Below are 16,464 nucleotides of genomic sequence, written 5' to 3'. Positions count from 1 at the left end.
GGGTGGGGTGGGTAGGACAATGTATTTCAGTAATAAAATACCGAAGGAAAAAATCTAGTGTTGCTTTTTTACACAAAGGGGGCTTGAAATGTGGGTGTCTCGGAATGAAGAGTGGTTCAGTGACCTTGCACTCAGGGCAGAAGCCTGGAATTAAGAAGAGGGGTGTTGGTGGTGGGGGCTACCATTTTCACAGCCGGTTCACTGTAAGCCACTGTCTTGTGATCCATGTCACATTTGCAGCCCAGCCGCCAGAGCTGGCTTTGCTCAGGGTGGGCCCGGGCAGCCTTGGAGAGGCGGGACCGAATTCAGAGAAAGGGGGTGCAGTGGGCGAAGCTTAGCTGGGCGGAATGGGCTTGGCCTGCGAGGCTCCGCCCCGTCCCAGCTTAGACAATGCCCGCTAGCAGCCAGACTGCCGCGCCCCCACCCCACTAGAATACTTGAGCTGGATTACTCTGCGACCCTTCAAAAACCAGAGCTCCAAGTTCCAAAGCTTGAAGCCGAGGACTCCTTTTTCCACCAACTCTTCTTGGGGGGTGGGGCCCCAGCCACGATCAGGCTGTAGGTGTGGCCGCAGGAGGTGAGTCTGGGATGGGAGGTGTCCCCCCTACAATCGTGCGTGCAGGAGCCAGAGTTTGGGAGTGTTGCACAGGGCAGAGTGCAAGGGGACAGCATTTGGCTGCAGAGCTGTGCGGGATGGGCTTTGGGAAATCGCTGGACAGGGAGATCCGGGGGCTGGGTCCAGTGTCCAGAGTGGTGCCAGCTCCCCAGAACCACGCCCCCAGCCCAGCTCCCGCCCCTCTGGGGTTCCTTATGGACCTCTCCCAGTCCTTGGGGACTGGGTCTGGTTTGTACTGGGTCGAGCTAAGGGTAGCATGACCGGGCCTGGGTGGGGAGAGATTTTTTTTTTAACTCTTGAGGTTTCTCCATCCTCTCTCCCGGACCTGCTCCTCCTTTCTTGTTTATCCATCCCTGACTTCCATCCCTCGGACCCTGGTACCCGCTTAGCGGTCTCCTGCCGTCCCAGAATCTCTGTGCCTCCCTCGCTGCACTTGGAGTCTCTCCTGTAGCAGGCGAGCAGCTGAGGGTTAAGGGGGTGGGATCGCTGCATTTTTGGGGAGTGAGCGCATCCTAGCGGCTGCCAAGAGGGGCGCGCGGCAGGGTCCCCACGAAGCCCCTGAGCTGGGCAACAGGTGTTGAGGAGATTAGGGCTCTAGATCTTGCTTCCAGGACTTCGTCTAAAGCCGCTGAGCTGCAAGGGTGCGAGCTGGAATTGGGCAGTGGGAGAGAAAGGCCTGGAATGGGTGGGCGGGGTGGAAGGAAGACTGGGGCGCTCTTCACCACCACCCATGCATGCCCTTTTTCTCTTCTCCGCTTGTCTCTTTTCTGTCTCCCCACTTTCTTTCTGTCCCTTCTCCCCAGACAGGTGAAACGAGAGAAACTCCCAGGACTGCACTGTCAGTGTGCATGGGATGGGGACGCCAGGGGAAGGGCTGGGCCGCTGCTCCCATGCCCTGATCCGGGGGGTCCCTGAGAGCCTGGCATCGGGGGAAGCTGTGGGAGCCGGTCTCCCAGCTCTGGACCTGGCCAAAGCTCAGAGAGAGCACGGGGTGCTCGGGGGTAAACTGAGGCAGCGATTGGGGCTGCAGTTGATAGAACTGCCTCCCGAAGAGTTGCTGCCGCTGGGACCACTGCTCGGTGACACTGCTGTCATCCAAGGGGACACAGCCCTGATCACGAGGCCCTGGAGCCCATCCCGGAGACCGGAGGTAATAGTCGGGGTGCTGTGGGGTGCAGGAGGGGAGGAAATGCCTATGGCAGGGGGTTGTTTAGAAACGAGGGTGATAATGTCTCGACCCCTGCCCTCCTGGCGCGAAGGTCGATGGGGTCCGCAAAGCCCTCCAGGACTTGGGGCTCCGGATTGTGGAGATGGGGGACGAAAACGCCACGCTGGACGGCACTGACGTTCTCTTCACCGGTGAGGCCGGGCTGCCTGGCCCTGGGAAGCAGAGGTTGGGAGAAGGGGCGCCCCAGAGTCTTGTTTCCAGCTGCCTCCCACCCACCCCTCTAATCTCCGGCCCCTCCACTCCTGCCTTCAGGCCGGGAGTTTTTCGTGGGCCTCTCCAAGTGGACCAATCACCGTGGAGCTGAGTTTGTGGCTGACACTTTCCGGGTGAGCAGCTGGACCGTCTTGGGGGGTGAGATGGGGCGCGGGGGTGGAGTGGGGTGGGGCTAGTAGGGATGGGGGCGTCCCTGAGGCGGCTGGACTGGAGAGAAAGAACAGCCGGTGTTTGTGGACATCTTCTCACCCCTCCGTCTGGGGAATTCTTTCTCTTGTTTTCTTTAGGATTTTGCAGTCTCCACAGTGCCCGTTTCGAGCTCTTCCCACCTACGTGGCCTCTGTGGCATGGGGGGACCCCGCACTGTGGTGGCCGGTAGCAGTGAAGCTGCCCAAAAGGCTGTCAGGGTGAGAGAGAATCCTGGGACCCATCGGAGGGGTGGGCGTGGTGGGGAGCCTGGCAGGAAGGGCAGGGCAGAAGGCTGGAGCTGGCAGGCTCAGTTACCTTCAAGCTGAGCTGTCTGTCCATCTAATGTTATGCCAGATTTTGTTGTGGGGGGGGCTCACTCCAGTAGTACTGAAAGGGTGGGCATCTCTACTCTCAGTTCTGTACTCCCTGAGGTGCTTGGGGACCATGTGGTACCTGGGATTGAATTATGCACAGCAGGCCGAAGCTGTCTCTGACCCTCTCCATTTAACATGAAGTTACTAAAAGGGCCAGGGAGCTGGGAGACTGGGGAACGGGGGCAATTATTATATTTTCCCTGTTCCAAGAAACTCTCCAGGGATGGCATCCAAACTCAGATGAAGGGGCTGGAGAGATAGATAGTACAGCAGGTAGAGGGAGCTTCTGTTGATGGCCTGGGTTCCGTCCTGGAACCCCATATGGTCCACCAAGTTCACCAGCAGTGATCCCTGAGCTCAGAGCCAAGAGTAAACCCTGAGCACAGCTGAGTATAAACCGAAAATAAAACTAAAACCAAAAGTAAACTCACATGAAGGTAAATTGGAAGATAGGTGGGGTTAAGGGGAAGAGGAAAGACAGTTGCAAGTAAGAGACAGTAAGGCGTTTTGCCTTGCATGTGGCTGACCCAGATTTGATCCCTGTCATCTCATATGGTCTCCTGAACACTGCCAGGAGTGATTTCTGAGTGAAAATCCAAAAGTCATCCCTGAGCATCATGAAGTGTGGCCCCAAAACAAAACAATTTTTAAAAATGCAGTTAAAAGAAATGCATGATGAGGCCAGAGCAATAGCACAGTGGTAGGACATTTGCCTTGCTCACGGCTAATACTGGACAGACTTCGGTTCAATTCCTGGCATCCCATATGGTCCCCCAAGCCTCCTGCCAGGAGCAACTTCTGGGCACAGAGCCAGGAGTAACCCTGAGCACTGCCAGTTGTGACCCCCCAAAAAAGAACCAAAAAAAATAAAATACATGAGTCTAAGGTGGATAGTAACAAGAGTAACTTTAGCTCTTAGAACATTTCCTGATATTTAGTAAGCAATAGTGTAGTGCTTACTATGCTATAGTTATTATTCCACCTGTGTAACTGTCCCCAGTGCTAGGGCAGCCAGACTCAATTGTGGAGAAATCCTAAGTCTTGAACACTCTTTTTTTTGAGGTGGGGGTGGAAGGAACCATACCCAGCAGTGCTCAGGGCTACTCTGGTAATATCAGAGGACCATTCAGTGCTGGAGATTAAACCCAAGCCTGCGGGAGGGGATTGGGCTGGGGCCAAGAGTTAATACAGTGGGTAAGGCACTTGCCTTGCATGTGGCTGACCCAGTTTTGATACCTAGTACCCCATATAAGCCTGGGGCTCACCAAGAGTAATCCCTGAGCACAGAGCCAGAATAACCCTGAGCAAAACTGGGTATGGCAAAAATATCCAAAAAAAAAAAAAAAAACAGCTTCCTGCATGCAAAGCTCTACCTTGTTGAGCCATTCATCACTTAAGGCCTTAAATGCTATCTTCTTCATTTCTTCCAGGCAATGGCAATGCTGACCGACCACCCCTATGCCTCCTTGACCCTCCCAGATGATGCAGCTGCTGACTGTCTCTTTCTGCGTCCTGGGTTGCCTGGTGCACTCCCATTCCTTCTGCACCGTGGTGGTGGAGACCTCCCCAATAGCCAGGAGGTGAGGGAAGGGAGAAGCTCCCACCATCCTAACCAGCCAGAATGCAAAGTTCGCCTTCTAGTAGGAGAAAGGAGGAAAATTAAGCTGCAACCAGGCTAAGCTGGTTGGAAGGGGTGGGAGGAGGGTCCTTGTGGCCTCCTGTTCTTACTTGCCTTTTCTCACTTTATATTTTCCCTGTAGGCACTACAGAAGCTTTCTGATGTCACCTTGGTACCTGTGTCCTGCTCAGAACTGGAGAAAGCAGGCGCTGGCCTCAGCTCCCTCTGCCTGGTTCTCAGCACTCGCCCCCATAGCTGACGGCCTGGCCTTGGGATCCTGGCAAACCAAGGGAAGAGCAACTTGAGAAGTAGAGGGGAAGGAGGGTTAGTTAGATAGGTAGTAAAGGGAGAGGGCCACAAATGGGGGAGGGCTTAGTATAGGAAAATGATAGAGACTACTGGGTGAGTCCTTTCTCCCAGAACTAATAAAAGAGAACTGACCTTTTAGATTGGGCTGTGATTGGTGTCTTTTTTACTGGAGCAGGAAGACATGAGCAAGGCTAAATAAAACCTGGGCTCAGTGCTGGGAAGGAGGCCTCTTTTGTGCATCAAACCCTCCCTTGTTAGGCACTTACTCATTACCCAGCCCCATCATAAATGCATGGGCACAAAATGGACAGACAAAATGTCTATTGTAGTGAACCTATATAGAGCAGAAAAGTGAAGATGAATGGATCACACACTGAATTTATCTAATAGCAGATGGAGTGGAAGAAATTATGTTTTCGGGACATTCATTTTCACTTAGCTTAGCAGTAAAATGAAAAGGGTCCATATCTAACTTTCAAGAAAGTTAGCAATTTAAAGCATAAAAACTGCTTATAAATTCTTATAGGTTATGATAAAATGGTTCACAGGAGTCTGTTATAAGAGAAATAAGGGTGCTTCTTAAGTATAAAAGCATATATTAGTGGGGCTGGAAAGATAGTAAGGCACTTGTCTTGCAAATATTAGACCTAGGTTTAATCCCTGGCACTCCATCTAATCCCATAAGCACCTTCAAAAGTGACTTCCAGGCAGAGTCCAGGAGTAAACACTGGGCATGTATGGCCAAAGTAAAAGGGGGGTAACATGTGTGTTGTCAGCATATGGACATGTTGTCTATACGCACATGCTGCTCTCATCTCCCTTCTTGAATAGTGGACTTTCATTTTGTGTGTGTGTGTGTGTGTGTGTGTGTTTTTTTGGGGGGTCACACCCAGCAGTGCTCAGGGGTTACTCCTGGCTCCATGCTCAGAAATTGCTCCTGGCAGGCACGGGGGACCATATGGGATGCCGGGATTCGAACCAATGACCTTCTGCATGAAAGGCAAACGCCTTACCTCCATGCTATCTCTCTGGCCCCAGACTTTCATATTTTAACTCTGAGATGTCTACCAGGGCTCTGTATGCCTTTGGAGAAACCCATACTTTCTCAAGTCTCTCTTTTGCTTTTTATCTTCACCCTCCCCTTCTTCAGAATAAAACCTGCTTTTACTTAAAAAAAAAAAAAAAAAAGGATGCAAGGGCTGGAGTGATAATACAGTGGGTAGGGCACTTGCTTTTCACGTGGCTGACTTGGGTTTAATCCCCAGAATCCCATATGATTCCAACCCAGGAATAACCTCTGAGCACAGCCAGGTGTGACCTAAAAAGAACAAGGTGCAAGGAAAAGTAAAGGGGGCAGAAATGGCATTAAGGTCCGGAAAGATAGCATAGAGGTAGGGTGTTTGCCTTGCATGCAGAAGGACAGTGGTTCAAATCCTGGCATCCCATATGGTTCCCAGAGCCTGCCAGGAGCGATTTCTGAGTGTAGAGCCAGGAATAACTCCTGAGCACCACCACAGGGTGTGACCCCCCCCCAAATAAAATAAAATTTAAAAAAAAGAAAAAAGCTACACTTAAAAAATATGCAAAAAAAGAGAGAGAAAGCTACACTTAAAAATATGCCCAGTGAATAAGAAAAAATTAGAAAAAATTCTAATTTTGCAGGGCCAGAGAGATAGCACAATGGTAGGGCATTTGCCTTGCATGCAGCCGATCCAGGAGGTTCGAATCCCAGCATCCCATATGGTCCCCTGTGCTTGCCAGGGGCAATTTCTGATGGCAGAGCCAGGAGTAATCCTTGAGAGCCACTGAGTGTGATAAAAAACAAACAAACAAACAGAAAGAGGGATGCAGAAGAAACTACAATGGGCAAAGGCATGCTTACAGATTAAAGAATTTCCCTTAGACTGACCTGGTACTTGCCTGAACAGTGACAAAGTGACTGAGCAAAGCCCCAATACTTTGTACCAAAGCCAAGACCAATGAACACAAAACTAAAGGTCAAGGAGAGAAAAGAACTGCAATTCTGAAATAGGGAAGATCTCTTTGGTTTTAGGGAGGATAGCCTTAGTCATCCTAAAATAAAGTGGGACTATTACTAATTCAAGGAAGAAATGAGGAAAGCACAATCAGATGTAGCACTGGGCATGACAAAGGTGTGGTTTGACACCAACATTAAAATAAGACATAAGACAAGGTCAGAGCTATATTAGTGGGTAGGGCACTTGCCTTGCCCTTGGTTAATCTCAGCTTAATCCCTGGCTTCCCCATATGAACCCTGAATCTGCCAGGAGTAATCCTGACTGCAGAGCCTAAGGACCACCAGATGTGGTCCCCAAACAAAAACAAAACAAAAGGAAACAGTCACGCTGGGAAGATGAGGGCTAAAGCACAGGCTTTCCATGTGGGACTCTAGGATTTAATTCACCATCACATGATCCCCCAAGGACCAGAGTGACTTCCTGAAAATCCCACTCATGCAACATTGCCCACCCACTCCAAGCACTACTGGGTGTGGCTCCCGTAGCATAAAATAGACAGTGTGGAAATAGACTCACAGTGTGGGAGTGACCAAGAAGGCATGCATGACTTCTGGTTCCTGGCATGAGTAATGAATTGATCAAGAGAAGTGCACCTAATGATTAAGTGAGTGGTTTAGGAGAGGACAACGGGTTGGATTTTGGACATGCTGTACCAAAATGTACAGGGAAAATAGGCAAGTATTTCCAGGGGACAATTGGGAAATCCCAGCCCTGAGGTCTGAGTGTTGGGTGAAGTTGCAGAGTTGAGGGCTGGGGACTAGTTAAGGATCACGGCTTCTCAGAAGAAGAGAAAGTCAGATAATGAAAGAGGCAAACCTAGGGCCAATGAGATATACAAAGGATTAGGAAATGCAGCAGAGGCCAACAACACAGTTTCAAGTCTTAGCACCATTAGGCATGGCCCAAGAGCACAGCAAGGAGTGGCTCTGCAACTATGACACTGCCAGCTATGGCACAAGAACAAAAACAAAAAATAAGGGGTCAACCTTGAATGGTGGGGAAAAATCTATGAGGATAGGGAACAAATAAGAGGCACCCAGAAGATGTTTTCATTAAAGAGAAGTATAATTTTGCGGGTTTGGGGGGGGGCATATCCTTGGGAGACAGTAAGTGATACCAGGGATCAAACCCAGGTTGGTCACATGCAAGGCAGTGCCCTAGGTGCTGTATTATCTCTCTGGCACCCCAAAAGTTTAACTTAACAGCAATCTAAGATCAAGCCAGATGAATGTTAAAAATGTCCACTGGTGTGTCCCTTCCATCACTGGTAATCTGGTAGAGAGCAGATGAGCAATTTCAGTAAATAAAAAGTGAAATGGTGGGCACCCAGAGAGATAGCACAGTGGGTGGGGCATTTGCCTTGCACAGAGCCAACCCGGTTTTAATCTCCAGCATCCTATATAGTTTCTGCCAGGAGTAATTTCTGAGTGCAGAGTCAGGAGTAATCCTGCTGCTAGGTGTGGCCCCAAAACCAAACCAAACAAGCAAACAGAAAGAAGTGGAATGATGGGAATAAAAGAGATATAAAACTCTTGGTTCAAACAGTTTTACTGTGGAGGGAAACAAAGAGATGGGGTGAGTTGCTGATTTCTTAGTATGTATTAAAAGATACTAAGTGAAGTATGTGGAGTGACTGATAAAGCAAGATCAGGGTCAGAGGTAGCCTGGAAGCTGGGTCTCCTGATTCCCAGTTTATTGCTCATTTCTATCCCCTGAGGCCTAATTTTTTTTTTTTGTACAAGTGTGGAGCCATGAGGGCCTGGGGGCAGCCCCCAGCCGGTGGAATTTGGAGGAAGAGTTTCCCTTCAAACCACAACGGTGGCATAGACGGTGGAGGCATCAGCAGGGGCTGAGGGGGACAGCCTGTAGGGCCTTCTGAGGGCCATCTGATCCAGGTCTGCATACAGCAGGCTCTGCAGGAGAGGAGGAAGGCAGAACCGGTTCACCCCACTCGACTAATGGGGATCCAGAATCTCTTTCAGGGATTCTGGCCAGCCCGCTTTCCATTCACAGTCCTTACCGGCTCCTGGTCCACCTCCTCTCGGTTCCTAGGCTCCTCCATCTCCTTTACTGGCCTCTGGGGCTCTTCCGAGAGTGGAACTATGTGGGGGGGATAGAGCTGAAGGATTGAGAGAAGGTGACCTACTTGTCTGCTCCCGGCCAGGGTTCAGACTCAGGAATCAAGTGCAGAGAATGTGGAGGAGGTAGGAAAAGGAAAGTGGGGTGGAGTTAGTCTCACCAAATTGGGGGTGTGGTGGAATCGGGTGCGGGGTCGAGCGCCTGTATGGGATACGGAGCCTTAGAGAAAGTGCTTGCACCAGCCACCACCTAGCAACTTGGGGACACCGACCCGCACAACAGCTTAGGCTCCACCCATTAGCCCTATGACTCGTCCCCAAATTCCAACGAAGCTTTCTTCCCCGCTGCCTCATTTCTTCAAACCACACCTCAGGGTTCCCGATCTAGCTTATCTGCCAGCCCAGGTGCCCTCCAGCCCCTTCCCGCTCTGGGTCCTGCAAACAAGGTCCTGCACCCCAAACTCACCAGAGCCGCCAGCAGACCACGCCCAACGCCCCGAGTCCCAGCACCAACCCGGCTCCCAGCAGCGGGATCAAGAGCTGGGGGTACAAGGACCCTGGAGAAAGATGGGGCCGGAAGGTGTGTTGGAGACCGAGGGAGGCGACAGCATTAAAGAAAACCAGAGTTTAAAGAAGGGAATGAGGGGCCGGAGAGATAGCACAGGGTAGGGCGTTTGCCCTGCAAGCGGCCTACCCAGGACCAACGGTGGCTCGAATCCCAGCATCCCATATGGTCCCCTGTGCCTGCCAGGAGTGATTTCTGAGCAAAGAGCCAGGAGTAACCCTTGAGCGCTGCCAGGTGTGGCCCAAAAATAAAGAAAGAAAGAAGAGGATGATCAAAGGCCAAGCCATTGATGAACCCCAAAAATGTCCAATGGTGATTCGAATCCCAGTATCCCATATGTTCCCCCGTGCCTGCCAGGAGCGATTTCTGAGCACAAAGTCAGGAGTAACCCCTGAGTGCTGCCGGGTGTGGCTCAAAAAAACCAAAAGAGAGAGAGAGAGAGAGAGAGAGAGAGAGAGAGAGAGAGAGAGAGAGGGAGGGAGGGAGGGAGGGAGAGGGAGAGGGAGGAAGGAAGGAAAGAAAGAAAGAAAGAAAGAAAGAAAGAAAGAAAGAAAGAAAGAAAGAAAGAAAGAAAGAAAGAAAGAAAGAAAGAAAGAAAGAAAGAAAGAAAGAAGGAAAGAAAGAAGGAAAGAAAGAAGGAAAGAAAGAAGAAAGAAAGAAAGAAAGAAAGAAAGAAAGAAAGAAAGAAAGAAAGAGAGAGAGAGAGAGAGAGAGAAAGAAAGAAAGAAAGAAAGAAAGAAAGAAAGAAAGAAAGAAAGAAAGAAAGAAAGAAAGAAAGAAGGAAAGAAAGAAGGAAAGAAAGAAGAAAGAAAGAAAGAAAGAAAGAAAGAAAGAAAGAAAGAAAGAAAGAAAGAAAGAAAAAGAAAGAAAGAAAGAAAGAAAGAAAGAAAGAAAGAAAGAAAGAAAGAAGATCAAAGGCTAAGCCATTGATGAACCCCAAAAATGTCCCTGGGTGTGGAGATGTGCGTAGCTGAAAGCAGAGCAGCAGCGTCCGCTAGAACAGAGACTCTCCACCTCCCCTCGACCTACCAGGCCGAGGGGTCCTGCAGTCGGGCCCGTCCCCCACGACGTGAAGCACCGTCCGACTCTCATCCTCCTGGCGGCCTCTGCAGATAAAGGTGCCCGAATCCCCGGCGCTCAGGAGCAGCTCCAGCCGTCGAATGCCCGGGTCCAGGGCGCGTAGGCGGCCCGCGAAGAGCTGGAGGGGAGCCACCGTGGGGGTCCCGCTCGATGAGGCCCACAGGATGGGGCGTCGACCTTTGGACAGACCCCTGCAGACTGGAAAACTCGGCGCCCAGACCCAGCGGATGGGGTGCGAGACGCCGACACAGGAGAGATTCACACGGTCCCCCGGGTGGCCGTCCAGTGCAGCTAGGGAGGCACAGGGCGGTGGTTAGAGCCAGCCCGCCTAGCTACAAGACCCCCGTTCCTCCCAATACATACACTGGTCTCTCCTCAGCTCTCCCATGGCCCACCACATTCCCTACATCCCAATACCACCAGAAGTGCCACCCCCTGCCTCAGTTTTTCCTCTATCAGGGTTTCCTCGGGGGTCATTTACTCCCAGGGTCCCCTGGATTCCTCAACAGCAAGAGTGGCAGCAGTTGCAGAAACAAGACCATGGCTGGGATGTGGTGGGTAGAGGCAGGAGAAGAACAGAGGGAAGCTGCGGGGAGAGAGTTGGGGACAAGGGGGGAATGGGAGAGGAAGAGGACAGGACATGGAGGGTATGTGGAAGCCGATAAGAACATAGGCGGGGCCACCAATTGCTTGGATCCTTCTAGAAAGCCTCAGGAACAAGTTTGGCCTTCAAAGAATGTCCCTTTAAAACTCTCTGTACATTCACTTTCTTTAACTCACTGGCTTTATGAACGCAGATCCTGATTACCCCACCTACTAGCTGCAGAATGTGGGCAAGTTGCTTAACTTGCTTATCTGGGCCTCTTTGCTTAAGAGTAAAATGAAATTAAATACTCCTACCTCATAGTGTGAGAATGAAATAAACAGAAAATGCCTAGAAGAGCACACAAGAGCACTGTGCCATTACTATTGTTCTATTCCTTTTTTCTTTTTTTTTTTTTTTTCTTTTTTGGGTCACACCCGGCAGCGCTCAGGGGTTATTCCTGGCTCTACGCTCAGAAGTTGCTCCTGGCAGGCTCAGGGCACCATATGGGATGCTGGAATTTGAACCACCGACCTTCTGCATGAAAGGCAAATGCCTTACCTCCATGCTATCTCTCCGGCCCCTGCTGTTCTTTTGTTGTTTTTTTTTTGTTTGTTTGTTTGTTTTTGGCCACACCTGGCGATGCTTAGGGGTTACTCCTGGCTGTCTGCTCAGAAATAGCTCCTGGCAGGCACGGGGGACCACATGGGACACCGGGATTCGAACCAACCACCTTTTGGTCCTGGTTCGGCTGCTTGCAAGGCAAACGCCGCTGTGCTATCTCTCCCGGCCCTGTTGTTCTATTCTTATTTTAGCTTCTACATCGCCTCTCTGTGCCCACGCTACGCTACTGGATCCAGTGTTAGATGCTCCACCCCAAACAGCAGGTTTTGATGGGGGAGGAGGCCCTTTTTTTTTTTTTTTTTTTTTTTGGAGTCCCACCCAGAAGTTCTCAGGCATTACTCCTGGCTCTGCACTCAGAAATCATTTTTTTGGGGGGTGTGGGGGGAGGTTGGGCCACACCCAGCGGTATTCAGGGTTTACTCCAGGCTCTATGCTTAGAACTCACTCCTGGCAGGCTCAGGGGATCATATAAGATGCCGGGGATCTCAAACCCAGGCCTGTCTGGGTCTGCCGCATGAAAAGTGAACCCCCTATCGATGTGCTATCTCTCTGGCCCCTCAGAAATAACTCTTGGTAGGGCCAAAGAGATAGCATGTAGAAGGTTGGTGGTTCAAATTCCGGCATCGGTGGTTCGAATTCCAGCATCCTATATGGTCCCCCCACACCTGCCAGGAGTGATTTCTGAGTGTAGAGCCAGGAGTAAGCCCTGAGTGCTGCCAGATATGACCTCCCCCCAAAAAAAAAATCACTCTTGGTAGACTTGGGGGAATTCCATGGGATGCCAAGGATGGAACCCAGGGTCAGCCACAGAGTAGGCCACAGGTAAGCTAACGCCCTACTCTCTGTGCTATCATTCCAGCCCTGAGGGGAGGCACGTTGGACAGTTGAATACACTCCAAACCAAGAATAGCAGAGACTCTCTCTGGTCTGGAGCAACTGAGTTTATGCCAGACCCAAGTAAAGCCAGAGCAAGACCAAGAACTTCTATAGAGACAATAGTTCCTCCTTAGCAGGCAGTCTTTGCAGCCATTACATCACAGAATCTCTTGGTGATATCTCAAACCTTATTCCTTTGTCCTGGAACTGAGTAGAGGTTGGGAAAACCTTATGGGGGCTAAGTCAAGATGAATACAGTCCCATTAAATCCTCAATTTCTTTTTTTTGTTTTTCTTTTTGTTTTTGGGTCACACCTGGTGACACTCAGGGGTTATTCCTGGCTGTGTGCTCAGAAATCGCTCCTGGCTTGGGGGACTATATAGGATGCCGGGAAATCTAACCGAGGTCCTTCCTAGGTCAGTCGCTTGCAAGGCAAATGCCCTACCGCTACGCCACCGCTCCAGCCCCTCAATCCTCAATTTCTGCTCATATAACCTCTGTCCTTAAGGGTCCCAAATTTGGCAGTCATTGTAGACCACACCCCACTGTTCACTTCCCAGGAAATACCTGTCAGTGTTCTGGTCTGAAACCAAGAACCAAAATGGAGTTGGCCACTTGTGCCCCTCCCTTTACCCCTCCTTTTTCTCATCCCCACAACCTCACCCAGTCTCAGCCTTCCCACCTCCCTGTGTCAGTCAGCTATATGTAAATGGAGGAGGGGCCACCTGATGCCGGGAAGGGAGGGACCATTAGGATTATAAATTCCCCAAAGACCTCTCAATTCTCAGAGCTGGGTCCCTGAAAATCTCCTCCTGAAGCTGCTCCAGTGTGACTATTCTCAAGACCCTCACCATGAAAGGTCTTCTTCTGCTCCTCCTGTTTTCTCTGCTGTGCTTGGTCTCAGGTAAGCACCGAGGTTCTGAAAAACTGGCTCCCTAGTCAGGACTTTTATACTCTGCTCAATTCTCTCCCTCACACCACCCCCTACTCAGGATTCCAACCAAGCTTTGGTACCCCAAAAGGCACAGCTCTTCTGTGTTTCCAGGACAGAGTCCTGTGATCCATTCCTCAAGGACTCTTATCTGGCTCATTCTCCAGAATCCTTCTCACCTCCAAGAAACTTCTGTTAGTTCTGTTAGGACTCCTGCTCTGTTTCCCACTACAGGGTCCACTTTCTTAGAAACTTGACAGCTAGTTCTGCCAGTCACACTCCAATACATTCATATCTCCCCAGGATTCTGCTTACCTGCTTTCTCCTCTCCTTGCCCTCAGCAGGACATCCACTCAGAATCCAAAGCCCGTTCCTCTTATCTGTTCCATCAGGTACTTTCTGTTCTGTTCCTCAGCAGTAGTTTTTCCTCTTCTGTCCCTGGGACTCATACCTGCCAGGGACACAAGCTTTCTGGAGGATTCCAATGACCTCTTAGAGACTCCTGGGGACTAGGAGATTTCTCCAGTCATCCAGGGAGGGATTGTTAGGCTGCTCATTCCTCTGGGTGGGGTGGATTTCACTGAGGTCCTTCCTCAGCAAAGGCTCCTCCACTCTTGCATTGCCCTTTCCTTCATCACACTTTGCACACCCAAGCCTTAAACTAGCTGAGGCAGGGGATTTAAGGTGCCACCTTCTACATCCACCCTCTGTTTTGGCATGGTGCCCAGATGGGATCTAGTGAGCTATCTCTCAGACACTACTCCTTTCTGTCAGAGACTTGCTGGGATGAGAGGATTCCATTGAGCTCCAATTCCTCTTCCCACGCTCTTGGCAGACCCAGAAAGTAAAGCATCCATTGCTCAAGCTGACCAAAGGTGACTTACTACCATTTCAAGTTGCAGACCATTTCTGCTTTTCTTGGAACCACCATGATTTTTAAGATTTCTTCCTCCTTCTAATCTCCATCTATGACTTCTGAATTTCTTTATTTTCTGTCTCATCTTCATCATTCCTTCAAATGATATCCTCACATTCCATCTCTCTCTAACCAGCCCCTCGTTATTATTGTTAGTCTTATCCTTCTGACTCATCTTCAGATGGGATAGAAGGAAAGAGGGCTTTTAGGGTGGGGCCATTCCTAGCGCAACAACTCCACCCTCACCTACTTCCACTTTTTCTGCATTACTCATCTGCCTACCAGACCAAACAGGTTGAAACACCTACAAAATTGGCTCTTCTCCACCTTACCCTTAAGCTCAGCTCATCTCTAGGTGGCTTAGACACCCCATCACCTCAGCTAACTTATATCTTTGCAGCTGACATTCGATGTCATTCCTGCTACAAGGTCCCTGTGCTGGGCTGTGTGGATCGACAGTCCTGTCGCCTAGAACCAGGACAAAAATGCCTGACAACTAATGTGTACCTTGGTAACATGGCTTCTATTATTTTTTTTGAAGGAGTGGGTACATTCAGTAGTAGCTGGGCTACTCCCAGCTCTGTGCTCAGGGTTTGCTCCTAGGGGTACTGGAGGAATAATGTCATGCTAGGAATGGGACAATTGAGAAGTACCCCTGATCCCAAAATTCCTTCTTTAGTGAGAAGAGGAGAATAGGAGACTAAGCCAACTGGGCCTAAAACCAAATAGGAGAAGAGAATTGTAGAAATGACAGTAGATGGCCAAGGGTGATTTAATATCAAGTTGTGTTCATAACTGCTCTATGATGTAGGTGTTATTATTGTTATACTGGGCAAACAACCTCAGAAGGGACAGTAACTGGGTCAAATTTGCATTGCCAGTAAGACAACGAGAGTGGATCTGGATAAAGGGCAGGAGAAGGAAGTGAAAGAGGAACGGGTTTGTGATGAGACAGAAGGACAGAGTAGGGAATGAACTGGAAGGAAGGAAGGAAGGAAGGAAGCATGGGTGGTTGGGTGTCTAGGATGGGGAGGTGAACATAGATATAACTCCACTACCCTCTCTACCTCTAGGTAAGATGTGGGTTTACTCCAACCTTCGATGTGGCACACCAGAAGAGCCCTGTCGGGAGGTCTTCAACCAAACCGAACGCAAGCTGGGTCTCAACTACAATACCACCTGCTGCGATAAGGACAACTGTAATAGCCCAGCCCCTCGGCCTACCCCTGCCCTGGCCCTTATCTTCCTTACCTCATTGGCTGGTCTTGGTCTCTGGCTCTTGCACTGAGATGGTCTCCATGACTGCCTCTCTTCCCACCTGCCTTAGCCTGAGCCTCTCTCCTAATCCCCTAGCTTTCCAGAAGGGTCTTACCCTAATCATTTTTGCTCTGAAAAGTGTTTTTTCAAATTCTTCACATTTTTTTAATTAGAAATTGGTCCCCCTGTCTACCTTTTTATTCCCTACCCTCTACTTTCCTTTACTCTCCCTTCCATTTCCCTCTAGACCACTTGAAATCCCCATTGCCTCCAAGAAAGGGCTCCCCACTTTGCCTCCTGCATCCTACTATGCCCTACATGGGGAGTGATTGGGTCTGACCCTGAAAGGGGGCTTCTCACCTGTCTCCATTGGAGGCTCCCAGGAAGAACCTGTTAGTTTGGAGTTGATTCCCCAAACTTGACTGCCAGTGTACTCCATTTCCATATTTACCTTTTTCCATTTTGAATAAAATTTAGTCTGTGTCTGAGAAATTGTGCATTTATTGTCAGAATACTCTGCCTGGAAACAAAAGTCAGTCCCTCCCTTCACCTCAGAATCCTTCAAGGAGTTTCCCTGGGAGGCCATGATGGACAAATAAAGAAACAAGTTTTTCAGGCCTTCCTTCCAGTGTCTCGGGGTGGCACATAGGTTCCAGTGTTTGGAGAAACAATCCTTATCCCAAATAGAGGCCACACCTCAGATGTATGACCAAGGAGGTACAGTTAGGCTTGAGAGCTTCCAGAAAGGATAAGAAAGCAGATGGAGATGGGTCTAAAACCCTGAGACCTGGGTTGGCTGCTGAACAACTATGTGCTTATCTTCTTGTTCTCTATTCAAAACAGTCTTTCAGAGGCCAAGTTACAAATTGAGGGAAAGGGGAACAAGTCTAAACAATCAGGCTGATAGAATCCTGGGGACACTTAACGCCCTTCCTCTCCTGTTACCCTCAATGAAATCCTTGTTACTA

At 49.8% G+C, this 16,464-nt stretch overlaps 3 protein-coding genes across 5 annotated transcripts; 2 read left to right on the top strand and 1 right to left on the bottom strand.

Moving 5' to 3' along the window:
* The first annotated feature begins 319 nt into the window (after window positions 1-319).
* On the top strand, window positions 320-4,685 carry DDAH2 (dimethylarginine dimethylaminohydrolase 2). 2 transcript variants are annotated; one of them, XM_049765140.1, is made up of 7 exons: window positions 320-577; window positions 1,420-1,766; window positions 1,876-1,975; window positions 2,097-2,170; window positions 2,345-2,464; window positions 4,051-4,200; window positions 4,381-4,685. In XM_049765140.1, the coding sequence occupies exons 2-7, from the start codon at window positions 1,470-1,472 to the stop codon at window positions 4,495-4,497; spliced, it is 858 nt and encodes a 285-aa protein (XP_049621097.1). In that variant the 5' UTR covers window positions 320-577; window positions 1,420-1,469; the 3' UTR covers window positions 4,498-4,685. The 2 variants fall into 2 exon arrangements, with proteins under 2 accessions (XP_049621097.1, XP_049621098.1); XM_049765141.1 differs by lacking the exon at window positions 320-577 and adding an exon at window positions 1,219-1,257.
* Window positions 4,686-8,634: 3,949 nt separating this feature from the next.
* On the bottom strand, window positions 8,635-13,690 carry MPIG6B (megakaryocyte and platelet inhibitory receptor G6b). 2 transcript variants are annotated; one of them, XM_049765143.1, is made up of 5 exons: window positions 10,791-10,851; window positions 10,259-10,600; window positions 9,140-9,221; window positions 8,826-8,884; window positions 8,635-8,705 (listed from the first exon to the last, which is right to left on the bottom strand). In XM_049765143.1, exons 1-5 carry the CDS (start codon window positions 10,849-10,851, stop codon window positions 8,635-8,637), a joined length of 615 nt encoding a protein of 204 aa, XP_049621100.1. The 2 variants fall into 2 exon arrangements, 1 of the variants encoding a protein (XP_049621100.1); XR_007491229.1 differs by lacking the exons at window positions 8,635-8,705; window positions 8,826-8,884; window positions 9,140-9,221; window positions 10,791-10,851 and adding an exon at window positions 13,639-13,690 and having other exon boundaries at window positions 10,503-10,600.
* On the top strand, window positions 13,245-15,527 carry LY6G6C (lymphocyte antigen 6 family member G6C). Its single transcript, XM_049765144.1, has 3 exons — window positions 13,245-13,296; window positions 14,640-14,750; window positions 15,313-15,527. Exons 1-3 carry the CDS (start codon window positions 13,245-13,247, stop codon window positions 15,525-15,527), a joined length of 378 nt encoding a protein of 125 aa, XP_049621101.1.
* The last annotated feature ends 937 nt before the right edge of the window (window positions 15,528-16,464 follow it).

The sequence above is a fragment of the Suncus etruscus genome, chromosome 18 (genome assembly GCF_024139225.1).
Source record: "Suncus etruscus isolate mSunEtr1 chromosome 18, mSunEtr1.pri.cur, whole genome shotgun sequence".
Classification (NCBI taxonomy): Eukaryota; Metazoa; Chordata; class Mammalia; order Eulipotyphla; family Soricidae; genus Suncus; species Suncus etruscus.
This window is presented reverse-complemented; position numbering and strand designations above follow the sequence as displayed.